The 27850-nt window shown below is 40.2% G+C and overlaps 1 protein-coding gene across 2 annotated transcripts in view; it reads right to left on the bottom strand.

Annotated features, from left to right (window-relative positions):
• Positions 1-11308: 11308 nt before the first annotated feature.
• P2RY8 (P2Y receptor family member 8) overlaps positions 11309-27850 on the bottom strand; it is a 33824-nt gene continuing 17282 nt past the window's right edge. Inside the window, exons 3-4 of one of the 2 annotated variants that reach the window (XM_058799993.1) lie at positions 15174-15343; positions 11309-15041 (exon numbers count right to left, since the gene is read on the bottom strand). In XM_058799993.1, the coding sequence (XP_058655976.1) occupies positions 14202-15041; positions 15174-15275 (942 nt within the window). In that variant the 5' untranslated portion in view covers positions 15276-15343 and the 3' untranslated portion in view covers positions 11309-14201. Of the gene's footprint in view, positions 15344-27850 lie in introns of both variants that reach the window. The other variant, XM_058799992.1, reaches the window with a different exon arrangement.

The following is a 27850-nucleotide window of genomic DNA, read 5'->3' as shown; positions in this document are numbered from 1 at the left end:
ATCACTTCTTCTTAGCTCAGAAGGAGCCCTAACATAAGGACATGAAAGTTTTGGAGCAAGTCCAGAGGAGGCCATGAAGTCGATCAGAGTGGGAGGACCTCTGCTATGAAGAGGGCTGGGAGAGCTGGGGCTGTTCTGCCTGGAGAAGGTTTCATGGAGATCTCAAACAACCTTTCAGCACCTGAAGGCCAAAAACAGGGAAGTCAGAGAGAGACTTTTCACAATGGCATGTAGTGATAGGATGAGAAGTAATGGGTACAAATTGAAAGAGGGGAAATTTAGGTTAGGCATTCGGAAGAATCTTTGAGGTCCCTTCCAACCCGTACCATTCTATGATATTGTGACTCCATTTTCATCATCACCTGTTGCATTTTCGCCAAACTTTAAATATCCCCTATTTGGCCTTTTAAGTGAAAAAGTAGTAGAAAAAGGTCATAAAAACTCAGATTGCTTTCAAATAGTGTGATGCTGCATGCTTTCTCAGTTTGCTTGGAAGAAAGTGAAATCTATCCTCCAGCATTAAAAATATGTCCAGTCATTAAAACAGCAGTTTGCATTGCATATTTGGATCTTCTGACACCTGTCTCATGGACCCTGTGTCTCATTTGCAGAGCCAGGCTCTTCTCTATTGCCAAGCAATAGCGAAAGACAACAGGCAGAAAATGATGCTCAGGAATTTTCACCTCACTATTGGGAAGGGGGAAGAAGTTCAATGTGTGGTTGACCATGCACTGGGACAGGTGGCCCAGAGAGATTGTGGTGTCTCCCACATTGGAGATATTCAAGAACCATCTGGACTCAATCCAGTGCAATGTGCTCTAGAGTGGCCCTGTTTGAACAAGGAAGTTGGACCAGATGATCCCTTCTGTCCTGGTTTAGGACAAATTAGGGGAAATCTCCAAAAGGGAGCCCCCCAAAACAAAACAAACCTCCAACCACCCCTCCCCCAACACCGGGTTCGGGAAGGAATTTCTCGGAGGAGCAAAGTGGAAAACAAAACCTATTTATTTACAAGTAACAAAAGAACACTCCCCAACACAAGAAAAGAAAAGAAAACAGAAAAAACAGACTGTGTGTTGAGAGGGCGCGGCGCTTCTCTGCAAGCTTCGGGTGTCCTGGACGTCTACAGGTCAGGTCCGGAGCCGGTCCAGTATCTTCAGGGGAGGGTAAGAAAGAGGGAGCAAGAGAAAAGGAAAAAAAAACAGCACAAAAAGCAGAAAGCAAGCAAGCAAAGCGGCTAGCCAAGCCAAGCAGCAAAAGCCAAAAGCAAAAAGGCCTGGTCAAACACTCCCCCCTCTCTTCCCCGCCCCGCCGCAGCAAGACGGCCGGGGGGGGGGGGGGAAGAGAGAAAAGGCACAGCTGCCAGACACAACACACGATATTGGGATAAAGGCTGTCAACCCACGACACTTTCCGATTCCCATTCTGTGGTTCCGTGGTTTGTGTTAAGGGTTGCCAGCCCAGTGGAGGTGAGACTGTCACAGCCCCATGCCCCAGCTGCCCCCAGCAGCAGGGCTGAGCATGAGTTCCATTGCCAGCAGGCTGACATGCACACACTGTTTGGCATGTCTACTTGGAGACATGGAAAACCACCTGGAGCAACATGGACAGGGACACTAAGAACTCACACAGGCACAAACACCACCAGGAGTCTTTGTTCCCCTCTGGCTCATCAGGATGAAAAACCTTTTTGTATGTGCACACATTCGCCTACCTACCTTTCACATATGTGGATCCCCCAATAGCACAGCTTTGACAGGGCTCCTGTGGCACCTGGAGGGGCTGGGACAGGGAACTCTGTTGGCTTTGTGGGGCTGCTGGGGCTCCCCTCAGGCTTGGGCCTCCTGCTCTTGTCATGGTGCATGGGGACCAGCCATTTGTCACCATAACCTGACAGGTTGTATATCATCCTAGCTACCAGGATGTAAAGCTTGAACTTTGTTGGTTTTTTTTTTTAAGTGGTGATGGTGACTTGAGAGCAGAATTGAAAATTTAAAGACATTTTTTCTCAAGTAATTACAAAGTAGAAAGAACCTAGGGAAATGATGTTGAATTGAAAACAGAAATAAAAACTTAGATTAAGTACACCCGTGAATGTAGACAGCTGTGCTCTGCATGTCCATAATATTCAATATTGTTCTGGAATATCTGGAGAGTCAGTGAGGAAAATAGGGCCTGCGTGAAAAAGGAATAGTGTATGCTTGTCAGAACAAATTCACTGTTCCTTTTTCAGGGCTAGGAAGTGTGACACTGCTCCTTGCAAATGACAGGTCTGAAAAATATTGCAGAAATGAAAGCAACAGTATCTTTCCTATGATACCAATATAATATTGATGGAATAAAAGGAAAAGGATCTCATCCAGTAGCAGAAGCTTATGTTTCCTGGCACACACCAGAAAAGAGTTATTCCTCTGGGAAAAAATATTACAACCCTGCAAGTTAAATGTAAATCCTAATATATGTACATCTTCAATGTCACTGCATTCCTAACCAAAGAAAGGGAAATTGCAATTGTATGGGTGTTCCTAGAACCTGGGACATATTTCTTATCTAGTCGTCTTTCTATACTATGTTTGCTTTGTGCTGTATATAAGCAAGCATAATAAACTAAAATCAGACACTCCAGAGGACTAAGATGATAATGCAAAGGTTTATATATCAAATTAACAAGCCAAATTTTCTTTTCCTCATTTTATTCAGTCTTCCAATATAGTTTGGCTCTCATAGCAACAGAGCAGTGAAGCTGTGACTCCATCCCAATCTGTGTGTATGAGTAAAGGAAAGACTTGAGATGAAAGAACACCTGTTCCTGGCAGCTTCTTTTGAGAGAGAGGAACAAAGACAGATTGTCTCTAGACACCTGTGGAGTCTTTAGAGATGCACTCAATATAACTCCTCTTAGGTGTGGCGTCCCATTAACTGAAGAGTAAAACAAGCCTGATTTGTTTCCCTTAACTGAATTCTGCTTTGCACAACCGACGTTTTGAAACTTAAACAAATAAATGGGAAATATGTGGAAATTCTATATATTTTCCATGAAAGTTAAGAAAATGCCCAAAACTAGAGACCACCAAAAGATGTTTTTACTTGAAGAAAATGAGATGTGGCTCTTGGATCATTATTTTTAAGGAGTGGTAATTACTAAATCTGTTATTCTGTTAAACTTACATGGCAAATGGTGATTTTGTTTATTTACAAGACAAAACCACAAACCTGTTGACGTACATATTTTCATTTGCCATCTTTATGTGCTATTTGTGCTGGTCCAAATGTCAAGCTAAAGCACCCTGTGAGAAAAGCCAAACCACATCGCACAAGCTGCCACGGCTGCGAGAGGCTTGGCAGAGAGCTGTTAACTGCTCCCCACCGGCCTCGCAAGCCAGGCACAGCGAGTGTGGGGCTGCAGCGAGCTGACTGAGGGGAGATCAATGACACCAGCAGTTATCAGAAAAGTTTGTGTCGTGGCTCACTGTGCTAGTCAAAGATTAAGCTTGTCCAAGGTTGGTTATGAAACTATTGACTTTTTCAAATATACAAGGTATTTTGAGCAGAAGCAAAACAGCAGTTAAAGCTCTGAACTGCAGAGACCTCAATACTTTTGTTCTGGAATTCTCTGCTTTTCTGTCTATGCATTTACTTGGTGGCTATGACAGTAACACCTTCAAGCATGTAAAGAACACTGTGATGATTAAGTTCTTGTGCTTACTTTTGTGTGTATTGTGATGTATGTATTTGAACCCAGATGTATTATTTGCCTGAGCCACCTATGCAAGCACAGGATCATCTTGTTTGGGGAACAATGCATTACCACTGTGAGGAAATTAGTGAACCCTAGGGGCTTAGCTATAAAGTTGCTATGAAGGGAATGAGCATTTCACCTTTCACAGGGCAGCCTGACTTTTCTAGGATAACCTCATCAATTCAAAGAACTCACACTTAAGTTTTTCAATGAACCTTTTTCTGCTGCCGAAATCCTTGCTATGGTATAATGTGTCTGCCTAACTTGTGAAGTAATTAATACATCTTGTTTCTGTTACTGTAGGGGAAAAGATCTTTAGTTGTTTGCAGATGGATTTAATCAGTTAACCATCAGTAACTGTTTAAAATCATGGTGTCATTTAACATTCCCCGTCCTATGTTTTGTTTTTGTCTTTTTATATACAGCTTTTATTTAGCCAGCAGCCTTCTGAGCAGAGTTACCTGCTTTGTATATTTAAGATGGCTTTACATGTTCAGCTAGATCTTTGGTTTATGAAGGGGTATTCTAGATTTTTCCAGACTCAGGGAGTGCTTTCAGAGCAGATGCCCTAGATTTCTTTCACAGTCTTATTGCTTAGCTCTGTGTTCTCATAGGCCATTTTTAAGAATCCCTATTAATTTTTCAGCTCGGGTACAAATGCTTCTTCCTCCTCTTCTGTCCAGCTTGGAAGGCCTGTAATATCTCAGTGTCTCTAGGTGACCATTTTCCAGAATTTCCTTTTTATTTGAAGTAGAGTAGTACTACAATCATATAGAGACATTTTGTGGAGACCACAGGAAGTCAGATGGAATAAGATTTAAATGCACCACAGGATAAAGGCTGTATCCATTGCTACATGGATGTAGCAATGCACACGGGGAGGACATGGCCATTCACAAAGCAACTTTAAACAATACAGAAATCATTATCCAAGCCCCAAAGAGTCATCCTTGGCCAGCACATTCAAATAGTGTAAAAAGTGTCATTCCAGGAATAATTGAAGAAAGAACGTTAGGAATTCAAACTAGCTTTGCTTTTGGCCTCTGCCACAGAAAATGTATTGTAAATTGGAGAAACCTAGAGCCTTGAAAAAAATTTCAATGTGAAGACAACTAAATCCTAGTAAGAGGAGCAGAGAATGACAGATTTTTTTGCCTGTGCTGGCCAAGAGGGTGAGCTGCCAGGTCCACAGCAGCAACACAAGATAGAAGAAAAAAAAGAATGCTTCTTTCCTGCTAGTTTCTACCTGATATCAAATAAGTACTATATCCTCCTCCAGTATAAAATAGAGTGCTGCAAGCACATCCTGACTTACACGACATAGAAACAGCATTACAGTTACACACAGTGCCAGTGCTGACTTTCCCAGCTGTTGCCACAGCCAATGTCTGCTGCTGAGAGCAACTTCTGATCTGCAGCTTTCTTTCTCCATGCTGTGAGCTTGAGGCCAACAAGCAGCCTCAGAAGGGAAGACTAGGCAGAGTCTGATAACCCTGTAGTCCCTGGGACAGGAGGATAAGTGTTTGCTGACAGCATCCCTTGATATCTGTGTGCTTGTGTGTTTGACAGCCAGTGGATTATACTGAATCCATGAGTCTCTCTTGAAGTCATATGTCTGGTTTTTACTGCACATGCAGATTCCACCTCTAATCTCAGTATTGCCCCAGTCTCACTTCAATTACCCCTTACATAGCCTCTAGACAAAAAGAAGCTGTGTATCAGACTATAAAAACCACTGGTTCTGTGTTATTTAAATTTGAAAAATACATAAACATGTACATAAAATATTTTGGGGGAAATTATGTGCATATACATAATATATCTATTATATGTGCATCATGCACATGTTATCTATGTGTGTGTGTGCTTATTAAAAAAAACCATATATACACAAATGTGATGCAAGATACAAATATCTAGTTGCCTAAGACTGGAAAATAAGTCTTCCGTCTTATTGTACAGTATAATGATAACTGCAAAGACAACGGCATGAAATTAGGGAAACTTAAATTCAGGTGCAAAGAGAATATTAATTGGCTCACTGTAGTCCCAGTTTTTCCAGAAAAAAGTTCCAAGGCTCCGAGGTGAAGAGCGTCTTGGAGCTCTTATATTTATTATCTGAATCTCCACCGGAGGGCAGTGCGTCCCGTCTTTTCCCTACGTATCTGATAATGAACCCTAACTTTCAAGTACCTCCAAAATGCTGTAACTTCTAGTAACTAAAGGCCTCACACCCCAAACGCTCACATTCCTAATTTTAATTTTAAGGATTACATAACAGAACAGCTTCAGGCCATTCCTTCGGGTCCTGTCACTGGTGACCACAGAGAAGAGGTCAGTGCCTGCCCCTCCTCTTGCTCTGGAGAGGAAGGCAAGAGGACCTCGGAACCTCCATGAGGTCTCCCCTCAGTGTCCTCTTCTCCAGGCTGAGCAATGGACGCACATGTGTGTGTGCAGATGTGTACTTGTAGGGACAGTCAGAGCTGATGTGAATGGCAATATGTCTAGCAATATCTTGAAAGAGATGCACTGAGATTGGAGGGGAAAAGAGACACCATAAGCACGCTAAGAAGTGCTAAGATATGACTTCCACAGATCTTACGGCTCCTTCAGCAAATTTTCATGGTTGTAAGAACAGGAATAATTCTACCCTATGAAACAAACATCTTTATTGAATATGGAAGTAAACATTGTCAGACTTCTGTCTTCTGTCATCTCAATTTTATCAGATGAATCAAGTGAAGAACAATTAGATGTTGTATTTTAACTTATTTTTGTACTCGTTTAGGGGTTTAAAAAGCTCAAACATATGGACACTATGTGAAAGTGTACAGAGAAATTTGCATTGCTCATCAAAATGGGGTGGGTTACCAATGCGTTCTGCATATACTATGGAATGTAAGATGTAATAGGGAAAAGAAAAAAATACCAGCATGTTGACAATAATAAGGAACTGAGGAAACCAAGTCAGAGGTGTGGTGCTGAAACTTTTCGAGAGAGAAAAAGCCATTGCACTTCATAGAGAGTTTCTAATTGAGAAGATGGACAGACTCTTTTCAGAGGTAAATAACGGGAAGATACTTCATTTTATACATTAACTTACATATTTTCCTTTATTTTCTGAAGCTGTGTGAGTTTGGGAAGATAAGAAAGACCCACAGCCTATTTGACTGTTTTCTGGGATCCTCAGGAATATTATTGTAACCGGCTGTTACAAGCATGAAGATGTCAAAATTCAAAAACAGCTGTCAAGAAGAAGATGGTAACAGCTGTGGGATACCAAAATTTCTTTTGTAGTGTTTGTCTACAGAGAGATCTGCTGACATTGGATGTCTGAATGCAATCAAAAACCAAAGCAGGTATTGTTTAGGAAATGAAGGAGACAGTCACCAGTCATCATGAGTGCTTCCAAACAATTAGATGCTTAGGGCAACACTTGATTAGGTAAGTTACACCTTTGTGCATGGCAAGCCCACATTTTCAGAGGTTTGAGTCACTCTGTGAGATGTTTGTTCTGTATCTCGATAGTGTTTGTTTGTCTGTTAATCACATTTCTTTCCTTACAGCAGAGATCTGGAGATTTACTGCTGCTCCCAGCTTTTCTGCTGAAAAGGTACCATGTTTGTAAAATGAAAGTGGCCATTTATGAAAGAACTATTTACAGACATTCTCTAACTGCAGATAGCCTAGTGCAGAAACTGACTTCCTGTGTCTCCTCTCCACAGACACTTATAGTATTTCTCTGCCCAGCTGCCACAGAAGTTACTTCTTTAACCCTTCTTCCATTTTCTACTTATACTTCATATGAGTCTGTTGTCCTTTCTCCTTTGATAAAGCTTCTCAGGTACACAGCAGAGGAGAAAAACCTTTTAATTTCCTCATATTTAAGGCACTCAACAAAACACGTCTCTATTTTCCTGGGTACTTCACCATACCCAACAGCAGCAGTTAAGATTGTGGAACATACTGGGAAAAGCTCCAAAGGACAATTAGCCTGGGAAGCTCTCAGCAGGACAATGGCACTTTTCTTTCTGCAAATTGGGGCATGCTAGAGCCAGGTCATGTGGGCAGTGGTGCAGAAACTGGGGAAAGAGAACCATCACTGTCCCTGTGCTGAAAATTTCTGCAGAAGAAAAAGTGTGACTGCAAGACATCATCCCGAGATAAGATAGTCAAGAAGGGAGTTGAGTTATTTATTTATGCTAAAAGCTAGAAAGGTAATCTGTCTGGCAGCTCTGAACTTCATATTTTATAATTAAAGATGCTTGAGAGTCTCTTCATTTGATAACATATCAGCTGTTTAGACTTTAGGGAAAAACACTAGAAGACTTGCAACTAAGTCATGAAAGACCAGGAGTTCAGCGGCAGTCCAGACTTCAGTTATGCAGGGTTGTGGGTTTTTTGTCAAATAAAAAAGAAAGCTTAAAAAAAGATATTTCAACTAAGCATTATGCTGTACTCTATTATGCACTACATAGTTACACTTTACATGTTCAAGAAGAAAACAATTACTTGCAAAAACTTAATCCAGAATGAAAGTAATCCAAGCATATCAAAACTAATAGTATGACTGAAATTTTGCTCTCAGTAACTCCTTTTGAGACTATGAACTGTGGCATAAATGAAGAAAGCACATTTATTCCTATAAAAGATTCTAGGTGTTTTTTTTTTCCCCAGGATGGATTTAATTGCTAAGAACAATAACCAAGTCTTATATCCTAATCATTCTTGTAAGTGTTATTTTATATTAGAATTTTCATTTGGGGCACTTAAAAAAACTATGACTTTAGATACATCTAAAAATTTTACCAATAAAACTGATTATTTTAATGGACTTTTCCAGGTCATAGCATCTTAAATTAGCTTTTTTAACTTATCAGGTTATTGAAAAAGATTTTGTTTCCTGTTTCCTATTTTTTTTTTCAGAAAAGGTACACTAGAGTATATTTGCCAATGCATTTGTGACAATTCATGCCAGAGAATTGTGTTCTTCCCTAATACAGCTGTGAGTTTTAAAGAGTAGACTAGGCTGCTGTCTGAGAAGTTAAAAAAAAATTCAACAGTGAATTTGCATGCCTCAAATGCACAAGAAGGTGCATGCACAGGTCTGCTGCTAGTCAGCTCCAACAGCAGCAGCCTTTGAGAGAGATAGGTGATGGAAAAAGTGAGACCAGAGGTGAGACAATATGTCAGAAATGGAATTAATAATTATGTGTTTTGAAGCAAAATGGATGAACTGTTACAAGCACCTGGAGAGATCTGTTGAAGAGCAAGACACAAGTTCATCTTTGCCTGATTGTGAGAGATGGCTTGGTTAGGGGGGTTGGACACGGTGACTTCTAGAGGTCTCTTCCAGCCTCAGTCATCCTGTGATTCTGTGATCTGTCAAAAGGACTAAATGACAGCTGTTCAGGTTTGTGCTCCAGGCTCCCCTGACTATGGAATAGCCTCTTCCACAAAGGTAGCTGGCTGAATTTCCTGCTGAATCCCCCTGGCAGCCCTCCAGCAGGCAGGGTGGAAGAGGCCAGGCTCCAAGGTGGTTCTGGCAGGGCTTAACTGGGAGTGTGAGGGGGACCAGAGGGGAGCCAAGGGGCTGTCTTGCTTATGGAGTCCTGCCTCCAGGGGGCCACTGGCATTTCAAAAGAAAGGACAACAGGGCAATCACACACTATGACTTCCTCTTATTACTTCTCCAGCCTTTGACAATTTTAATCCTCAAGGTCTTCTTGGGCCTATGGTGGTTTGCCTGTTTAATAACCTACAATGGATTTCTTTTCCATGTTCTTTTCCAGTTTCTCTGGACCAGTACTATGTGCATCCACAACATTCTTAGCAAAGTGTTTTCCAGTTATCCTATGTGTTGTGAGAAGAGATAGGAACTTGATTTTTTTAACCTCAGATCTCATCAGCTTAATATGTTGTTCACCAATTAGTAGGCAAAGGCAGTGTAAATCATCTAAATCAGCTTTTGCAACTTCATTGAAGATTTTGTACGCCTCTTTCCTACCTACCTTATATTGTCTCTTTTCTGAGATGAGCAGTCCTAAACTATTTAACTTCTAAGATTTTAAATTAATTTCTTAGAGGATACCATGTGCTCTTACCTTGGTCTTTTCTAATCTTTGTTGATCCTCTCTGTGCCAGAGGCCAGAAGTGCAGAGAGTAAACTATGAATGGGTGAACTGTGGATTTTTATGATGCTGAGCTGATGAATGGACTTACAGATTGTGATTCACTGTAGTCACTGATAAGCAACATAATTTTATACACAAAGCTGTGACTGGGTTTCCCTGTGTGCATTAATTCACACTTACCAATACTGAATTCCACACACAAACATTTGTGCTATCCCTCCCATCTTTGGGTAAGCACATATCCTAACCATCACCTTAGAGAAATAACACTGTGGTGGGTATCAATGTAGATAGCACCTCATGTTATTATAAACTCTTTGAACTGGAAAAAATGACAAAAAGTGATGAGTTGACTTCAGGATAATCTCTGGCCCTCTCATGTATCAGCATATATGTAGCCAAACAGACAATGAACCCAAAATGGAACGTAGTCAGTCTAGGGAACATTCATGAAAGCACAACATCACCACCACTTGAGCAAGGTGATTGTCCTGCTTTTCTCTGTGCTGCTGTGGCCTTACCTTGCATCCTGGGTGCCACAATGTAAGAAAGACATGCAGTTGGTAGAGAACATCCAAAGGAGCATGCAAAGATAGTGAAGTGTGTAGAGGGGAAGCTTTATGAGGAGCAGCTGAGGCCCCTTGGTCTGCTCAGCCTGGAGGAGACTGAGAGGAGACCTCAGTGCAGTTACAACTTCCTTGTGAGGGGAAACAGAGGGGCAGGCACTGATCTCTTCTCTCTGATGACCAGGAACAGGACCCAAGGGGTTGGCGTGAAGTTGTGTCAGGTGAGGTTTAGGTTGAATATCAGGAAAATATTCTTTACTCTGAGGTTGTTTGGGCACTGGAACAGGCTCTCCAGGGATATGGTCACAGCACCAGCCTGACAGAGTTCAAGAAGTGTTTGGACAATACTCCTGGGCACATGGTGTGACTCTTGGGGATGGTCCTGTGCAGGCCCACGAGCTTGACTCAATGATCCTTGTGGGTCCTTTCCAACTTGATATATTTTATGATTCTATGATTCCATCACAACTGACTCTGTCTGTTCCCAGTTTCCTCCAATGCCCTGCTCCGGACTGGGGGTGGAAGAGCCTCTGACTGCTAGGCTCCTTCAGAAATGAATAGAAATTAAAAAAAAATATATGTATTGGTGCACTTCTTGCATCAGGAGAAGGACTCGAGTTAGCCAACATCTCATTAAAGTATTGATACTTTTCAAATTTGTGTGAAGTGTCTATGATAATGCCAACTTCTAATATATATATCTATCCTGTAAAGAAATCTGAAAAAAAAAAATTAAAAATCCACAATAACAATGAGAAATAGATGAATTTTATTTCATAACTTGGTTTCCTTGCCCTCTGCTATGCTCGGAAGTTTTTCCCACATGGCAGGTAAAAACACAGGAATGAATCTTAAAACATGTGCTTTTTTTTCCCTTTATTATTATCATTATATTACAAAAAAGTTCAAGAACATTCATAGACTAAATTTATATACTGTCATAAAAAACAACACCAAACACAAACTCTCCTACCAACCCTGAAAACAAACAGAAGACTTTACATTCTTTTCAGTAAAATTACATTAACTACATAATAATGCTTACAAGTAAGCAAGTTGCCCAGGACCCATATTCCCCAAATTGTACAGAATATGGACATGATCTTCTCAATAACTTCACAAATTGCACTGTATATGTATATATTTATATGTATTTGGATGTCAACTTACACTTACTGATCAAGGAGGGTAGAAGTCATTATTCTTATGGTGCTCCAGAAAGATGTATTTCCAGGATGAAAGAACAGTATGATGGGCCTCTTTTAATAATAATTTATTCTCTTCCTCTCAAATAAAAACTCTCCAAGACTTCACAGTATATTCCATCGGACTCGAAGGACTGGTGTTAATGGGTGCATTTTTCATTCCTTTCTCAAGGAACAATCTCACTGACCCAACAGGAGTTAACTAGAAGCTAGTTAGTGAAATGGCATGAAGTGTACTCAAATGAGGTATCCTTCCTGTTCCTTTTAAACATATTCAGAAGAGAGATGAAGGGTTAGGAAGAGCTGCATGAGTTTGGAGATAATATTTTCTGTCCATTGTGAGCATCTTTTTTCACTTGAAAAAGGAGCAATTCACAATTTTTCAAAATATAGCAGTTGATATCCAAAGTGCAAGGTTTCTGCCCTCTTGGCTCTATTTTGTGTCAGTTATAGTTCAGGCACTTTGCAGCATATTTTAGGAGCGACTATGCACTTGAGGACCATGTTCAAGATAAAACAGAGTCAAAGTCTGCATTAAATGTAGGAGAAGTAAAGGCTTTCAATGTAAAAATATTTCCATGTTTAAAAAAAAAAAAGAAAAAGGAGAGAGATTTCAGTATAAACTTAAAAAAAAATTCTGCCACAACAAAATGCAAAAAACAATTAAACAATTGTGATAGTGAGAAAGCTGGAATCATGTGAAAGTGAATAGTGAAGGGTAGCTTCCAGGCAAATTGATGGGAGGGTTTGGGTAAGTTACGTATCACTAAGATTTGCTTTGTACTCAGAAAATGTGCCGATCAATTAAAACTAGCACTGTGAAATGCCACAAAGCATTGAATGTTCACATTGGCTTGTAAACAGTAGTGCTAGGTCAACTCACATTTATTCTATTCCAAAAACTGACAATACTTTAGCAGAAGAGAGGACATTCAAATATCTCACTGTGCATGTTGTGGTTTTCCACCCTCCACTGTGAAGAAATTCATGGTAATTAGTGGTGTAAAATTGGTTTTGAACCATGAGATGCCCAAAGAAAAATGGGACATTTTAAGGGCCTTGGGGGTTGCCTAGGCACAGGAGCTCAGGAATCAGTGCAGCATGAGATGTCTCAACCAGCTATCTACAACATTGCAGACGGCTTCCTGCTCAGTGTTGGATGGAGTCGAAACGCAGCAAAAGGATATTGTGTATTTTTGTCTTGCTTGTGAGGGGGTCTTGTCTGGTCTTCTCAGGTGGTTTGTGTCTATCCTCTGTCAATGAGAGTCAAATGTAGGTAAAAAGCTGTAAATACTACAGGAATATCTTCTCTTTTTTCTGTCCCCAGTGCAGGTTCTGCAGCAGCTGTCTTTCCAGGCATGCAGGCAGTTGTTGCGAAGTGAGAAGGATTAAACATGGCACACAGTATGCAAACTGTAGAAAGACATTTCAGAGGAGGGCTCCAAACACAGGACTGCTCAACCTACCTGCCACAACTTATTTTCAGGATGTTTTATACAACTCCCATTCTCAAGCCTTATTTTCATCTTTCTTCTTTGTTCTTGCCTGCCTGAAAGAAGTCTGTTTCTGACATCTTGCCATCAGGAAAAGTTTTCATCTGGCTTCTGCTGGCAGAGAATGACTCTCCAGTCTGTGGTTGAATTTTCATTTATCCAGCTGAAAATCTGGTTTATAATCTACACTATCTCTGTAAGGAAGAAAACATCACTCCCCAGGCACTATGTAAAGCTAAATTCTGCTGAGGGGGATGGTTCTTCTATGTGTAGCCTTTTCACATTGGTGAAAATGACCAGTTGATACTAACCCCATACAAGCAGCATTGGTACTGTAATAGGTTAATGTGGGAAGGTCCATTACTTTCAATAAAGTGCTCCCCATAGTCCTGAGAAATTAATAACTTCAAGAAGTGCAGCTGTATTTGCAAACATTGTTAGCTTTCCTTTCATTGTATGAGATATTTTGCTGTATAAGATTGAAATAAATAATAATATGAGTCAACCTAGCCTTTTCAAGTGTCAGTGTGGTTTGACTGAAAAGCAGTTGGGTGATTTCACAGTGGCTCTGCATTATGCATTAATGGTAAAATACCATGCTACTTTTATTCTTTCTTTTATAAAAATACAACAACAGAGAAGGAAATATAATCAAAAAACAAAAACAAAGCTTAGCACATTCTTTAGAAAAACAACTCCGTTACTCCCAAACCAGCTTTGGTGTATGCTCTAATTCATGTACAGTAATATTTCACATTCACTGAGAATTGCAAGTCTTTGGTTAACTATAGTACAACCTGAGAGTAACTGTTCTAAACCTATCCCTTGGTCTTATGCAGCAAGGCTATTTCCAGGCTAACCCTGCTTGATTTGCTTCAGTGCCTTCTTGAAGAAATTCAGTTCCTTTAGCACTTCCATGCCCAGAAAATCCTGAAATGCAATTTAAGTACAGCTTGAGTTCTGTCACTGAAGCAAGGTATTTTCAGCATGGCCTTTCAAAAGGAAATGTTTTCTGTGTCTACTCCTGAGTTTCACAGGTGTCTTTCTTCTGGGAATATCTAACGCTAAAAAACACTTTCCTGCCTTTGCAAATTGATCCTTACTCCCTCTAACCCATCCATGGGTCCACTTGACATAGATCTGGCTGACATGGTCCTGCCAGAGAAAAAACTTTCCCTTCTGTTTTCCGAGCTGTCGCTGAGCGGTACCATAGGGCGAAACAATTGCATGAATTTCTGGTAAAATTCTCTCGATGCAAAGTAATAAATGAAGGGATCTATGCAGTTGTTGAAGCAACTGAGGCACAAGGTGAGCTTGTAGGCAGGGTACAAACTGCGGTTGTAAAATAGGCGGCTGATCATATGTGCAAGTAGGATGAAGTTATTGGGGGCAAAGCAAGTGATGAAGGACAGAAGGACAATTATTGCCAGGTATATGGATCTAGTCTTTTGCCTATTGCCATATCTGCTTGATGTCTGAATTAGCTTCCTAATGATACCAATGTAGCATCCAACTGTTACAACAAAAGGGATCAGGAACAGCACAACAAATAAAGTGAGGAGAAAGGCTACCCAAGCTGCAAAATTGGGCAGCATATTCCATTTAAGGACATCAAAACAGGTTATAATCCCTAATTCTTTCACTTCATAGGTCAGGTCTGTAGTTTCTAGTGGGTAGAAGGCTAGTAGCAAGGCAAACCACATAGCTAGGCAGGCACCCAAGGCATATCTTTTTCTTCTCCACTTGACCGACTTCAAGGGGTGTACCACACCCATGTACCGCTCCATGCTGATAAAGGTCATGGTCAGTATGGAAGAATACATGTTGGAATAGAACATCACTGTCACAAGGCTGCAAAGAGTCTTGCCAAATGTCCAGTGATTGCTTCGGACGTGATAAGAAATCTGGAAGGGGAAACATAAGGCCAGCATAAGGTCTGTGATGCTTAAGTTGATCATGAAAATAACAGAAGGTGTTTTGGGTTTGATGTGCCAGCAGAGCACCCAAAGGGAGAACAAATTGCCAGGGATGCTGACCACAGCCACTACTGTATACACAACTGGGAGGGTGATGGACACTGTTTTATTCTGGAGCATTGCCAGTGTCAAATCGTCCAGGTGGGATTCGTTTTTAACCATTTTTCATAAGTGGATTGTTGATCCCTGTAAGCCAGCTGGATCATATCATGAACACTTGGCTTGAAAACCTAGAGGAGAAATGTCAAGTGAGAAAAACAATGAATCATGTATTAATCAACTAAAAAAATTCTTTAGTTTGACAAATTTTCCTTGAATGCACTCAATTCATTAAAATTACTTTCTGAAAATCTTGCCTCCCTTCAAATCACCAATCTGACTTCTTCCTATTTTGGAGCAGCTGGCTTTTCCCTGGTGAATGGTTTTCTGATGCTTAGAATCACAGAATCATTTAACTTGAAAAAGACATCCAAGATCATGGCATCTTTGAGCAAACATCACCATGTCAATTAGATCATAGCTCTGATTATGAAGAGCCCCTGGGTTCTTCTCCACTGGACAATGTCCCAGGCACTCTGCCCCAAGCTTGTAGTGCTGTGTGGGGTTCTTGTGACCCAAGGGCAGGACTTGGCATTTTGCCTTATTGAACCTCACACCATTGACCTTGGCCCATCAATCCCTCTCACATGGACTGCTCTGTAGTCTATTCATTATGTTACTGTAACATAAGGAAAATCACATATCACAAGTTGACATTCAATTGATGTCTGCATGAGAACACTAGTCCATGGATTGTCTGTGAGCTAAATCCATTGCATCTACTCTAGGTGTCATAACCTTGATTTCTGTAGTGCACAGTATCTTCTGACATTTCTTCCCCACAACTAAACTGTGATCCATTTCAAATACGGTGTGGATTTTAAATTTTTTGCTTTTTTTCAATTTAGGGAAAGGAAAACATGCATTCAAATGACTCTTGCTATATTTATAATATAAAAAGAATATAAGGAAAGAAAAATGAGAAGCAGGGTCAGATTGCAATTTCTTGGACTGGTTTACAGGCTGGAGAAGCCCTCTTCTACCCAGAAAAAAAAAAAACTATTGAGCTTCAGTTTTTCCAAAATGCAAGTTAGTTAAAAATATTCTGTTTGCAGCTGTCTTATTCGCATAATCTGTAATTCTGCAAGATTACTTTCAGTTTTGCAGTCTGCAAAGCAGACCCATGCTTTCACTGTCTGCTTTTCATAGATCTTTCTTGGCAGATGCAATAGCTCATGGTTTAGTGTATTTATTTTAAGCAGCATGGAAGCATTCAGCAGCTGCAGGACAGAACTCACACCTCAATGTGTGTGCTTGCTTTCTTAAAGATGTGAGTACAGGGAGGCAATTTCACAAAAGTACACCATTGAAAAAGTGAAGAAATGGCAACAAATACCCATAAAGGCAGAGGACAGATCTACAGTAGGTTCTGCAAAGAGTTACAATAAGGGCTGAAGAGGTGCCAGGCCAAGTCAGCCGATAACTGTGGGCACATCTCTACTACTTAATTACAGGCAGAGAGTGGGTTCAGACACACTCCTGCTTGTGGACTCTCATCACCTGCATGGTTTATTCCAAGCACCTTGTTGCAAGGCAGCCCTGCTGTAGGAGGTTAGGTTAAAAAACATGTTGGTGTCACTTAACCTGATATCTTGTTTAAAAAGAGCTTTAGTTTCTGTGCTCATAGGCCATGAGCAGTGCAACCAGTCAGTCCTCAAAGAGCTCATCCCACAGTGCTGAGAAACTCTATAGTTTCTGGAAATCATAATTCTGACAAAAGCTGTACTTTCTGAGAGAGGCTTTTACTGAAAAACTTGTTTTCTGAACCATTGATGATTCCTGAGACCTGGCAAATGTGAAGTCTCTACTGGAGGCTGCAGTGCAGTAAAGAGATAATCAACTGAGAAAAACCCGAGTGCAGATCCAGAAAAAGGTACAGCTACAGCAGCAAGCAGCTCAGTGGGGGCTTATTAAAGTTCTTTCTTGATCTGATATATTTGACAATAGTGCTTTAAATGTCAGCTACAAATATTCAGAAGTGGTGAGAGTGAGTATCAAGGCAGTTGTATTGATTAAGGTTGCTTCCAGCTGAGATGTTGGAATCCTAGATAAAGGAGTAAGAAAATAGGAATTTCAGAGAAATCAGAGAGGGACATATATCACGCACATGACACAGAGCAAGCATGTTTCAGATAGTGAAGTGATCATCATATGGGCACAATTGCAAAAAGCCCTTTGAGCCAAATCTATTGCAAATGAAATTCAAATCTTATCAGGGGAGATCTATCAAGATTGGAGCTAATTCTTCATTTTTCAGGCTAACTTGAAAAAGCACTCACTGTCACATAACTCTGGGAAAAAAGCCTTAATGCTCTCTATTTCAACTCATCTGTTTGTGACTTAGCATAGCAAATGTTTATTCATTAAGTCTGTTACCTCAAAAATCCTGCTGAAGTAGCATCCCTGTGTGCCTAACAACTCTATACTTCTCAATCCAAACAGAAGATTGTTGTCTATATCAGAGTTACCACAGATCTCTAATAATATAGAGCAAATGAAAGATATTTGCTATCACTGGCCTCTAGAAGCTACTCCTATAGAAATTACAGGTACTTGGGAAGGTAGGAATATAGGTAAAAATTTCCATTAAATCTATCACACTGGTCATAAAGCTATCTAATATGTGTCACATTTTGGTTTGTGTTATTCTCAAATGTATTTTCTTCTGTACTTGCTTTTTTCTGAGAGAACATCTTGATAAGAAGGAGATAAAAAATGCATGCCTGGATGCTGCCAAATGCAAAACAATGTCAGCATTCACGGCCTGACTAAAGGCAAATTTTATGCACTCGTGGAACACTACTGTCAGTAAAACAGAAGTGCCTCCAAATGCAGGCACCTCTTGGAGTTGAAAGACACCAGACTTACTGATTATGTGCCTACAAGAGCTTTCCAAAAATGGTATGTCTCCTCGACACCGTTTTTAGTAATGCAGATGTCCATCACAATGAGCAGAAGGAAGAGGGGTGGTTCCTTTAGAGTCTTCTGCAGGGGAGAAGGGAGCATGCAAAGCACACAAGACTGATGTTGCAGGTCATTCATGAGGGCAGATAGCCTCTTGAGGAAATGTGTTGAGGAAATGTGGAGTACAGAAAATCCTCCTCCCTATTTCATCTTTCCTTTTGCCAGATTCTCTGACACTAATCCTGAATTCCTTGTCAGGAAAGCCTGGACTAGAAGAAATTCCTGCTCTGATTCACCCTCACTTGTAATGATTTGCTTTTTAAATGCCCAGGTGCGTGGAGTTTGGCTGGAATAGAGCCAATTTTCTTCACAGTGGCTGGTATGAGACTATTTTTTGGATTTGTGCTGAACACAGAGTTGACAATAGAGAGATATTTTTGTTATTGCTGTGCAGGGCTTACACAGAGCCACCACACTGCTTTTTGTAGTGCCTTGCTGGCAAGGAGGTTGGGGGTACACGAGGCTGGGAGGAGACACAGACAGGTAGCCCAAACTGGCCAAAGGGATATTCCATTACCTGCATATAAAGTAGAGGGAAGAAGGAGGAAGGGGGACCATTTGCAGTGATGGTGACTGTCTTCCCAAGTCAGCCTTGCATGTGATGGGGCCCTGCTTTTCTGGAGATGGCTGAACACCTGTCAGCCCATGGGAAACAGTGAATTAATTCCTTGTTTTGCTTTGCTTGTGTGCATGGATTTTGTTTTTCTTATTAAATTGTCTTTTTCTCAACCCACAATTTTTCTTCCTTTTACCCTTTCAAATCTCTCTGCAATCCTGCCTAGTGGGGGAGGTGAGCAAGTGACTGTGTGGGGTTTGGCTGCTGGCTAGACTGAAACTACCACAGCAGGTTGAGCTGCTGGAACCACAATGTACCACTCCCATTCCTGCGTCTGCTGGGGTTTAGTTAAGGCTGTGTTTACATTTTCATCTGGGTCAGGCCAACTGTGTCCTTCCCCCACTGCACCCACAGCCTCTGTCTGTCTCTTGTGGTTTGATTTGTAAATGTAATACATCAAGAGAGAAAAGAATCCCTCTTTAGTGGCTTAAAATTAGACTCCTCTTTCATTTTATGAGCTTTTTCCATCCAACTACAGCTTTACAACAGAATTCAAATCAGTGAAGCTTGCATGGATTTTAAAACATACACTCTAAGCTATGGTTTTGTATGCATAATTTTTCAAAATATAATTCTGTTACATAAATTTCCCTGTTAGAAATACATGCTTTTTCTTTAATTTGGGGAGACCTGTATTTAAAATAAGACAGACCAATGGACATACTGAAACAAAAACTAAATAAGGATTCTTCAAGTGACATGATCCAGTCTTAGAGATATTTACATCAGTCCTCAAGCTTGTGACATAGAAGGAGAAATGTTAAGCTTTTCTGCTTGCCTGATTCTGAAACATTTAGTAGATGGATGTATATTAGTCTCATATTAAGTACTAAGCCTCTGGAGTAATGCTCACTAAATCCATGTAGGATTTTTTTTGCTATTCTTTGTACTCACTGGCTCATGGCACTCTGCACAGAAAACTCACTTGGAAATTCAGTGGAATCATGTTTTCATCCAAGCTGCAACCATAAGCTAAGGTGACAGCTGCTTAATGCTTTTCTGATAGGAATAGGGATTTCATTCCCTTCAAAAGTTGATAAATAAAACATTTAAGGTTGTACTGAAAATCAAACAGTAAAAAAATCGCAAGAGATGTGTTGCTTCTTTGCTGTGGAGGAGGAAGAGTAGAGATGTCTCTATTTTTAGAGAACTGCTAAATTAAGCTGATGTGATTTCTCTCTTACATCTATTATCTTCCTGTTCTCAGTTTCAAGCACACCTGTGAAAAAGACTGAAAAGCCCATGAGTGAAGTCAAAATGAAAATTGCCGATTTATAAAAAAATTGAGATTTGTTTTGTGATTTGAGATGGAAAATACCTCTTAAAATACACCCTGCAGCAGAAAGCCTTTCAAAACTCATTGTGTTTCATAATTTTTGGTGCAATACCTGCCAAAGCACTATTGCATAAGGGAAAAAAGTTCTTATTTCATAAAGTCTTTGATATTGTTACACTTGTAGAAAGACACCCTTCTAGCTGAAGAATGCAGGATGGCATGTTTCAGATGTTTCAGGTAAAACAAGCTGAAATGCAATTTCAACTCAATTGCAAATAGATTTAGAATGAAGAAAAGTGAAAGGACAGATTTTATTGCAAGCACTTAGAAAAACCCTGTTAATAGTTTTTCATCAATGCAAATGTAGCTGAAGAATGCATTTTGTTTTCTTTTAAAAGACCACTTTTTAGTATGTTTTAATTTGACATTATTTTTTGCTTACTCAGTTTGATTACAAAGCAGTAACAAGAGATAAAGGGTTAGGATAGTTTATGTCTACCTAATGGTAGATAAAACTAGAGACAACTTGGGGGTTCTCAGTATGGAGTGTTCCTGCTGGGTTTTCAACCCCTCCTGGACTGTGTGAATAACTACTGAGATGAGTAAAAGCCCATAAAACAAATGCTTAATTTCTATTGAAGACTGAGTGTGAGAAGAAGGTGTCAGGAAGGTAAAGAGCCAAGAGTCGATTATCTTGAGCTGTGGGAAAAGTGACAAACACTTCGATATTTCAATACAGTAAGGGGTTTTAATGTGAAGAACAAGAAGAAAAATTGCCCTTTTGTAACACATCTCAAGTACAGTTCCTAAAGCACCATTCATGCGATTCAGAGAAACACTTCTGCAAATGTTCAAGTTCAGCAAACTGAGCAATGCAAATGAGTCCATCGCTGTCTGAATGTTTCCTAAACAGAGCATGGGCCTTACCGAAAGGGGCTGCAGGTTTTGTACTGATGGTTCTTTCTCACCCTTGCAATAAACTTTCATGCAAATTTTAGCTGGCAGTGTTACATCTCTACATCTCTAAAAGCCAAGAGTTTGATTCACTCAGTGGAGATGTGAACCTAAGTCTTCTAAGAAATTTCTTTGTATTTGGGCTTCCTTGTTCTTTTAGCCAATTTGTTTTCCTATTGTTCTGTTCTGAGTATCATTATCACAAAGGTCAGAAACTGTTGCCAAGCCTTAGTTATGTTATCACAAAGGCAGTATTTGATGTTTTAGCTTACCTTCTTTTAAGAAGAAATACATTTGGGAAATGACACTTCTACCCTCTGTGCACTCAGAATTACTGAGCAGAGAAAAGAAAACTGAAGGTGTCGAACTAGCTATGATATTCCTGACCTTCCATGCCATTTAGCTTTTAAAAAACCCTGGTCTTATTTCTTATTTTTCACTGAAGATCACTTAGATAAAGGACATAAGTAAACCATATGTATACCTTCACTGCAAAAGCTGGCACATATTTTACAATGAAAAAGTTAAGCTCTACTCATTATATTAATCAAAAACTCTTTCAGACACAAATGTCAGTCTTTATCTTAGTACACACAGTCAAAGTAAACCCTACGGTGGGTATAGCTCTGACCTCAAACCATCAGGGCAAGGTAAAACAAGAGTGTCTTCTCTCCACAAGGATTTCAAATTGAGAGGTAAAAACCCCTCTCTTTTTTCAGCAAGAAAATATAGAAACATTACCAGCTTTCATGTAGTAGAGGGGTGCATTCCTGTAAGAGCTTGTTAGCTGTATCATTCTAGAGAAAAACTGCTTTATTCAAAAGTGAATACAAATAATGCTGTGATTTCTGCCTACTAGGGAGTGCTTCTGTTCTCCAGCCTGACAGAGTAAAAGCAGGCACTTTCCAAGATTGAACCAAAAATTTGTTTCCATGAAATTTAAAAAATACAGATGAGAGGCAAAGAAACTCCACAAGCAAATGCTGCACTGAATCTTCAGAACTAGCTAAGTAGTAAAATTAAATGTACATATCTACTTTCAAATTTCCTGTGTCTGTCCTGGACTATGCAGTTGTGCTGATTTTAATTCACTTAAACCTTCACCTTTTCGAAGTATAAATCAGCAAGTTCAGGATTCTCTGCTAGTTAGCAACATTCACCCTAATTTAGGTAAGATTTGCATGAACACAGCCACTGTCATCTGTGTCTATGAGCTGGCTCAGAGCGAAACTCATCAATGTGGTCTTTAAAAAACTTTATTTCTGCAGTAGTAAGGTTCTTGGAAATAGTAAGTCTGTGAGCCAGTATTGACAAAAACCTCTCAGCATCTGAAGTATGATTTTACAGTTCAGGTGCTACTTAGATTACAAAATAAATCAGTTTGCAGTTTTATTTACCAGTGCACAAGTAAGCCTATAAAAATGTTGTGCACAAAACCTTAGGTCAGTTGAAACCCAAGTTGTGTAACTACTGATAAATTTTGTAGGCTGGTTTAAATTTCAGTAAGAGTAAGTATCCTAAAGTGGATTTGAAGAGGTTCCAATTTAGGGGCTAATAGCTAGAATATTATATATATGTTGATCTTTCCTACATAAGCAGACCTTTAAAACTTTTAAAAGCTTTTTTGAAGACTGGTATTTTAAAAAAGATTAGCAAAGCAAATGCAACAGAAAAGTTCAACATATCAGCTCAAGCATTCATTCTGTAGGACATACAGGCCTCTGTGATCACTACCCATATGCACACTCATATTTCCCAACAGCACAAGGTAACTTTCCTCTGGGTGAAACCATGCTATCTTGCACAGGGAGGAAGAGCCATGCAAGTGGTTCCCGAAACTGCTGATTCCTGGCAAGGACCCTTCACTTAAATGTGCCACAGAGTTTGTCAGATGGTTCAGGGCCATGAACAATCAGCTTGTAAACCCCCCTTTAAGTCCTCTGGCAGACATCCTGCATAGTGTGGAGTTATCCTGTGCCAGAGGGCACTCCTGCAGGTACCTTGGCCTTGACTTATGGCAAGATGAAGACACATGTTCTGGTAGAACTTTGATGAAATTGCCTGAAGTTTGCCTAGTTGAAATTTAAATAACTCATGAATTGGTTTCCTTTATAAGTTTAAGTTTTAAATATTGACTGTATCCAGGATTGACAGACAATGGCTTCTGGTCATCAACTACTTCCCTCTACAAGTAATTGCCTCATGGAGCTGTTGTGAGAGTCAGAGGAAAGAGTGTAATCAATCATTTCCCTTCCAACCTCAAATTCCAGGAAAAGAATTTAACAGTCATTGGCACAAGGCAGTTGTGGTAGAATATATGACAGATTCCTAACAGAGAATCCCTCAATCCTCAGAAACTTGGTGGTCTTACACTGAATCTGTGTGCTCAAACTGGCATTTTGCAGCAAACAAATATATGTAAGTATACACATGTAAAAGCACATATGCTTTTATGCTATACACAAATATATGTGTGTATATATTTTCTGTTTGAAATCTCTACTTTCTATCTTTTCACCTCTCTTTTCTGTGAAGCTCTCTTCAAGTATTTCCTCTCTTGATCAGTCCACAAAGGAATTGAGGTACAGTTGCTGTGTGCTCTTGAAGATTATCTTTAGAGATAAAAATTGAAAAAAAAAAAAAAAAGAAAAAAAAGATCCTCAGATTATGTTTTTTTTTCATATTTACAGTAAGGATATGACAGTCTGTAGCTGTTAAATGATTTTGCTTATGACTGAGCCCATAAACAGGACAGGCCACGAATTTTTGCTGGAGTACCTGAAAGAATAATTTGGTGTGATATTTAGGAAATGTTTTGAGCAAACAATGTAGAGTAATTCGAACAGTCATATAACATATTTGGGCCAGAAATTGTAAGTAATATTTGCAGGGGTGTATCAAATAACTTGTTTGAGAGTGTAAGCTGCGTTCAGATGGGCCTTTTTCCACTGCTTCCACTGAGACTAGTTGGTCTCAGCAGATTCATTTTTCTACCCCCTGAATAAATAGATGTGTCCTAAAAGTACTGGATCCATTAACAACTGGTGACTGGTAAAAACACAGGATGAATAGTTGTTCCTCCTATTAATTAAGATCTATATGAATAGGCAAAAGTCTTTCCACAGCAGGATTTGTGTATAGGTGGCCTTTCCTGCCTGGTCTTTGCTACAGTTATGGATTTATCATCCAGAGAAATCTAAGTATCTATTTTAGGGTGAGTTGGAAAGTGTTTACTGTACTGGGCAGATCTCCAGTGACTGCAGTATCTGCATACGTAGTCACTTCCACAGTAAATGCAGGTGTTTGAAGCTGATTCCAGCCTGTTTTAAACATCCTGTTGATTCAGATCCTGATTTCCTGGACGCCCACAGTTGCCTGGAATCTGTCAGAATCTGAGCTAGTTCACTAAAACATAATTGACCCCTTTCACATTTGGATCACCCAGCTTCTACTTTTAAATGACCAGGTCAGCTTTTGTGTGAAAATAAATTGGCACAGAACAGGATCAAATGCATTGTTTTACCTGAATCATCTTCTTCCACCTGTGTGTGTCAAAGCCTACAGTCAGTTTTACATTACTTCAGGATTCAGAATAAAAATTATTTTTTCTCCTGCTCCTGCTCCAGTACTTGCTCAGCACATAACATTTAGCCCTTACTGGCAGGCCATGGAATGGACTGACCACTGCTCTCCCCCCAGGTGCCTTCTGCAATGTTGTGGCAGTGAACTCCTGCAGACTGGATGTTCTCCTGATTTTCATGTCAGGAGTGATTGGAACCTCTTCCAAATCACAGTTTGGAGTGATTCTCCCATCAGTGCTAGTGAAAACAGTCTTGGCTGAAAAATTTGAGAGCAGGGGCTCTGAAGGAGCTAAACTGATGTGCACTGTGCAGCTTCTTGCATATCTTATTCTCTGCTCCCGAAAGGGTAAGAGGAGCTAGATATACGGAAAGAATGAGCCTCACTTCCTGTCAAGCTGCACATCTTACTGGAAGGCTTTGATACAAAACCAGGCTGCTGGAGCACTTTGGTATGACTGGAACTGATATTGCATTCAGCCATTCTCCTGTACTTCTTGTCCATACCCACTGAAAATAGGTGACCGCATATATTTCAGGCAGAAATGTGTGCCTGGGCTGACAAAGGGCTAGGAGGCAGAAATGTAGGCAATCCAAGGCAGTGGGAAAGGTGAGCTTATTCCCTAGGACTTTGGACAATGCTTCCTTTCCAGCTGGCCTGAAGGGACTGGTGGTTGGGGCGTGCCTCAGGTCATCTCCGTGAGGAACCTTGCACTGTTGCAACTCTTTCCTTTGCCCAGTTTCTTTTACTGCTTATTGTCACAGATCAAAATGTGAACCCTGAATTGTACTACTGAGCTACAGATGAGCTGCATTTTTCCAAAGTGACGTTCAGTTGCTCGTGTCACATATAAATAGTTGTGGTTCTCTGCTAGAGAAAGTTTCTTCATTTTTTAAAGAAATTATCATCACCATTCAATAGTATTCAAGCTACAGTCATGGCTGATTCTGCCTTTTAATTATGATATATAATCTTTGGAGGCCCAACGGCATGACCAGGAAGCATTTCTCTCAGAGCAGTCCTGTAGGTCTGGCATTCATGCAGCTCACAGAGAAGTCTGAGGCAGCTCTGTGCATTGTATGCACAGCACCTCGGAGCTCTTTGCTTCATAGGTAGAAGCAAGATCATTGTTTTCCAGCTTGTGCAAAATCACTTTGTTCACATGTGGAAAGAACTGAAAATTGGCTTCTCTGCAAAAGCTCACAGCTTACGTTGAGTATCAATAATTGCAGCTGTGCTGCTTGTGGCTGGCACAGGGCACAACATGGACTCACAAGTGCCTGAAGAGTGCAGAGCTCATCTGCCCAAAGGCAAAGTGCACAGGTAACAGGGGCCTCAGAAACAACAGACTACAGGAGCAGATATTACCTAGTTTTAAAAGCAGCATCATATATGCACAAAAGAAAGAGCAAAGAGTCAACCTAATTATTACTTTCTTTGTGACTTAACACTTTTTTTCTTGACTTCTCCTCAGCTTGGCAATCTGATACCAGTTAGAGGTATGACTGGTTACTTACAAGAAGCAGAGATTATAAAATGGGGAAAAAAGAAGGAAAAAATATTTCTGAGAAAAGCTTCGCCTTTAGTCCAGTATCTTAGGGACTACACTAGTACAAATAGCTACAACAGGAATAGCACCTGAAACCACATCTGCTTCATTCCTCTTGATATCCTCAAGTACAGGTGAGATAGGAAGTCAAAGTTCAACTTTTCAGCTGAACCTGGCTGCAAGTGCCATGGTATTCAGGGTTTGGTCTTCTCTCCCACCCTCTTTGCACTTAGTTAACTTAAACACATAAATAAGAGAGAAATTGGATTCTATCCCTGTGTAACACACTCTTATTGCTTGGAGAAGCATGTAAGTGCCCCAACAATGGTCAGATATATGATTATAATGAATTATTCCTATGAAATAATCACAGGCAGAAGTCAAGTGTTCTGCCCCTGGTTTGTGTGGGGAGCCATCCAGGTCTTGCAGGCTGACAGCTCAGCACCCTGGTGTTATCAGCCACTCCTCACAGTTCTGTATCACCATCAAACACCCCAACTAGACTCTGCTCTAAGGCAATTTTGATGACTGGTACAGTTATGCTTCAATAAGATACATATAACACTAGAGCACTAGGAGAGAGTTCTTTGGAGACAAAATTTGGGCTGTTTAAGAGCCCTAGAGATCTCTAAGTGATGTGCTCTGAAATATTATCACATTCCTGAACTTTTAGTGTGCAACTTGAAAGCAGATGCATAGAAAAATGATATAGATGCACTTAAGAATAAAGGAAATGTTTGGTGCAGATGGTGCCATCAAGAAAATATGGTTTGACCTAAACTAAAATGGGGCAATTTCTGTTACTGAAAATTAATGTTATAGCTTTTAAACTAAAAATTAGAGAGAGTCAAGTGGCACAGAAAAGTGTACAGTTCAGGATGACACATATTTAGTGGTGGGAATGTTATTAAATCCCCTGCAATCTTAGTAAAAATGGCAGGAAAGGTGTTAATAAAGTCCAGGAAGGAACCAGACAAACAGTTGCTACGTGTGAAGTGTGTGAAGCACATCACATAAAACAGTGAGCCACAAAAAAACCGAGATGCATAAAAAACCAGTTAAATTAAAAGTGTAAAAATATGCTGAGGCTGATTGCCCTGGTTTTCAGCTGGGAATCTGACCTAATTTAGGCATCTGAGAAGTCTGATGACAGAAAGTGACTGTTAGGAATGGTATGGCCAAGACGCACACTGATACAGCGCTGCCAAAATGGGCCATGTTGCTTCAGGATTGTTGCAGAAGTCAGAATTTCCATGGGCTGAAGGCTGTGACTGGAGGACTGCATCATTAATAACATGACAAGGATGGTAAATGTGGTAGCAATGCGCTTGGGATAGAAAAACCAGCTGTGAGAGCAAACAATATAGAAATAACAAAACCTTTCAAGTACCCCTAAGCAAACAAGGAAAATGCACTCTGGCAATGTGTGTCTTCAGGCACATCAAATATAATTCCTTGTGGAAATTAGCTGTTCAAGACCCAGTGAGGAGGTCCTCACAAGATGAGGATTAGCAGCTTTCAGCTCAGGCCTTGGCCATCCTGAGTGTCCACAGCAGCAGAAGCACTCACCTGGGGTCTCCCCTTCCCAATCAAAGCACCAAAGAGCTTTGGCCTATAGACTATTGCAGATAAATTTCTACAACTTGAACTCTTTAACTGAGAATTTTTAGCAAATGGCAATCTTGAAACCTGTACTCTCA

This window comes from Ammospiza caudacuta, chromosome 2 (genome assembly GCF_027887145.1).
Source record: "Ammospiza caudacuta isolate bAmmCau1 chromosome 2, bAmmCau1.pri, whole genome shotgun sequence".
NCBI classification, from domain to species: Eukaryota; Metazoa; Chordata; class Aves; order Passeriformes; family Passerellidae; genus Ammospiza; species Ammospiza caudacuta.
Note: the sequence above shows the minus strand (reverse complement) of the source record. Positions and strands in the feature narration are given on the sequence as shown.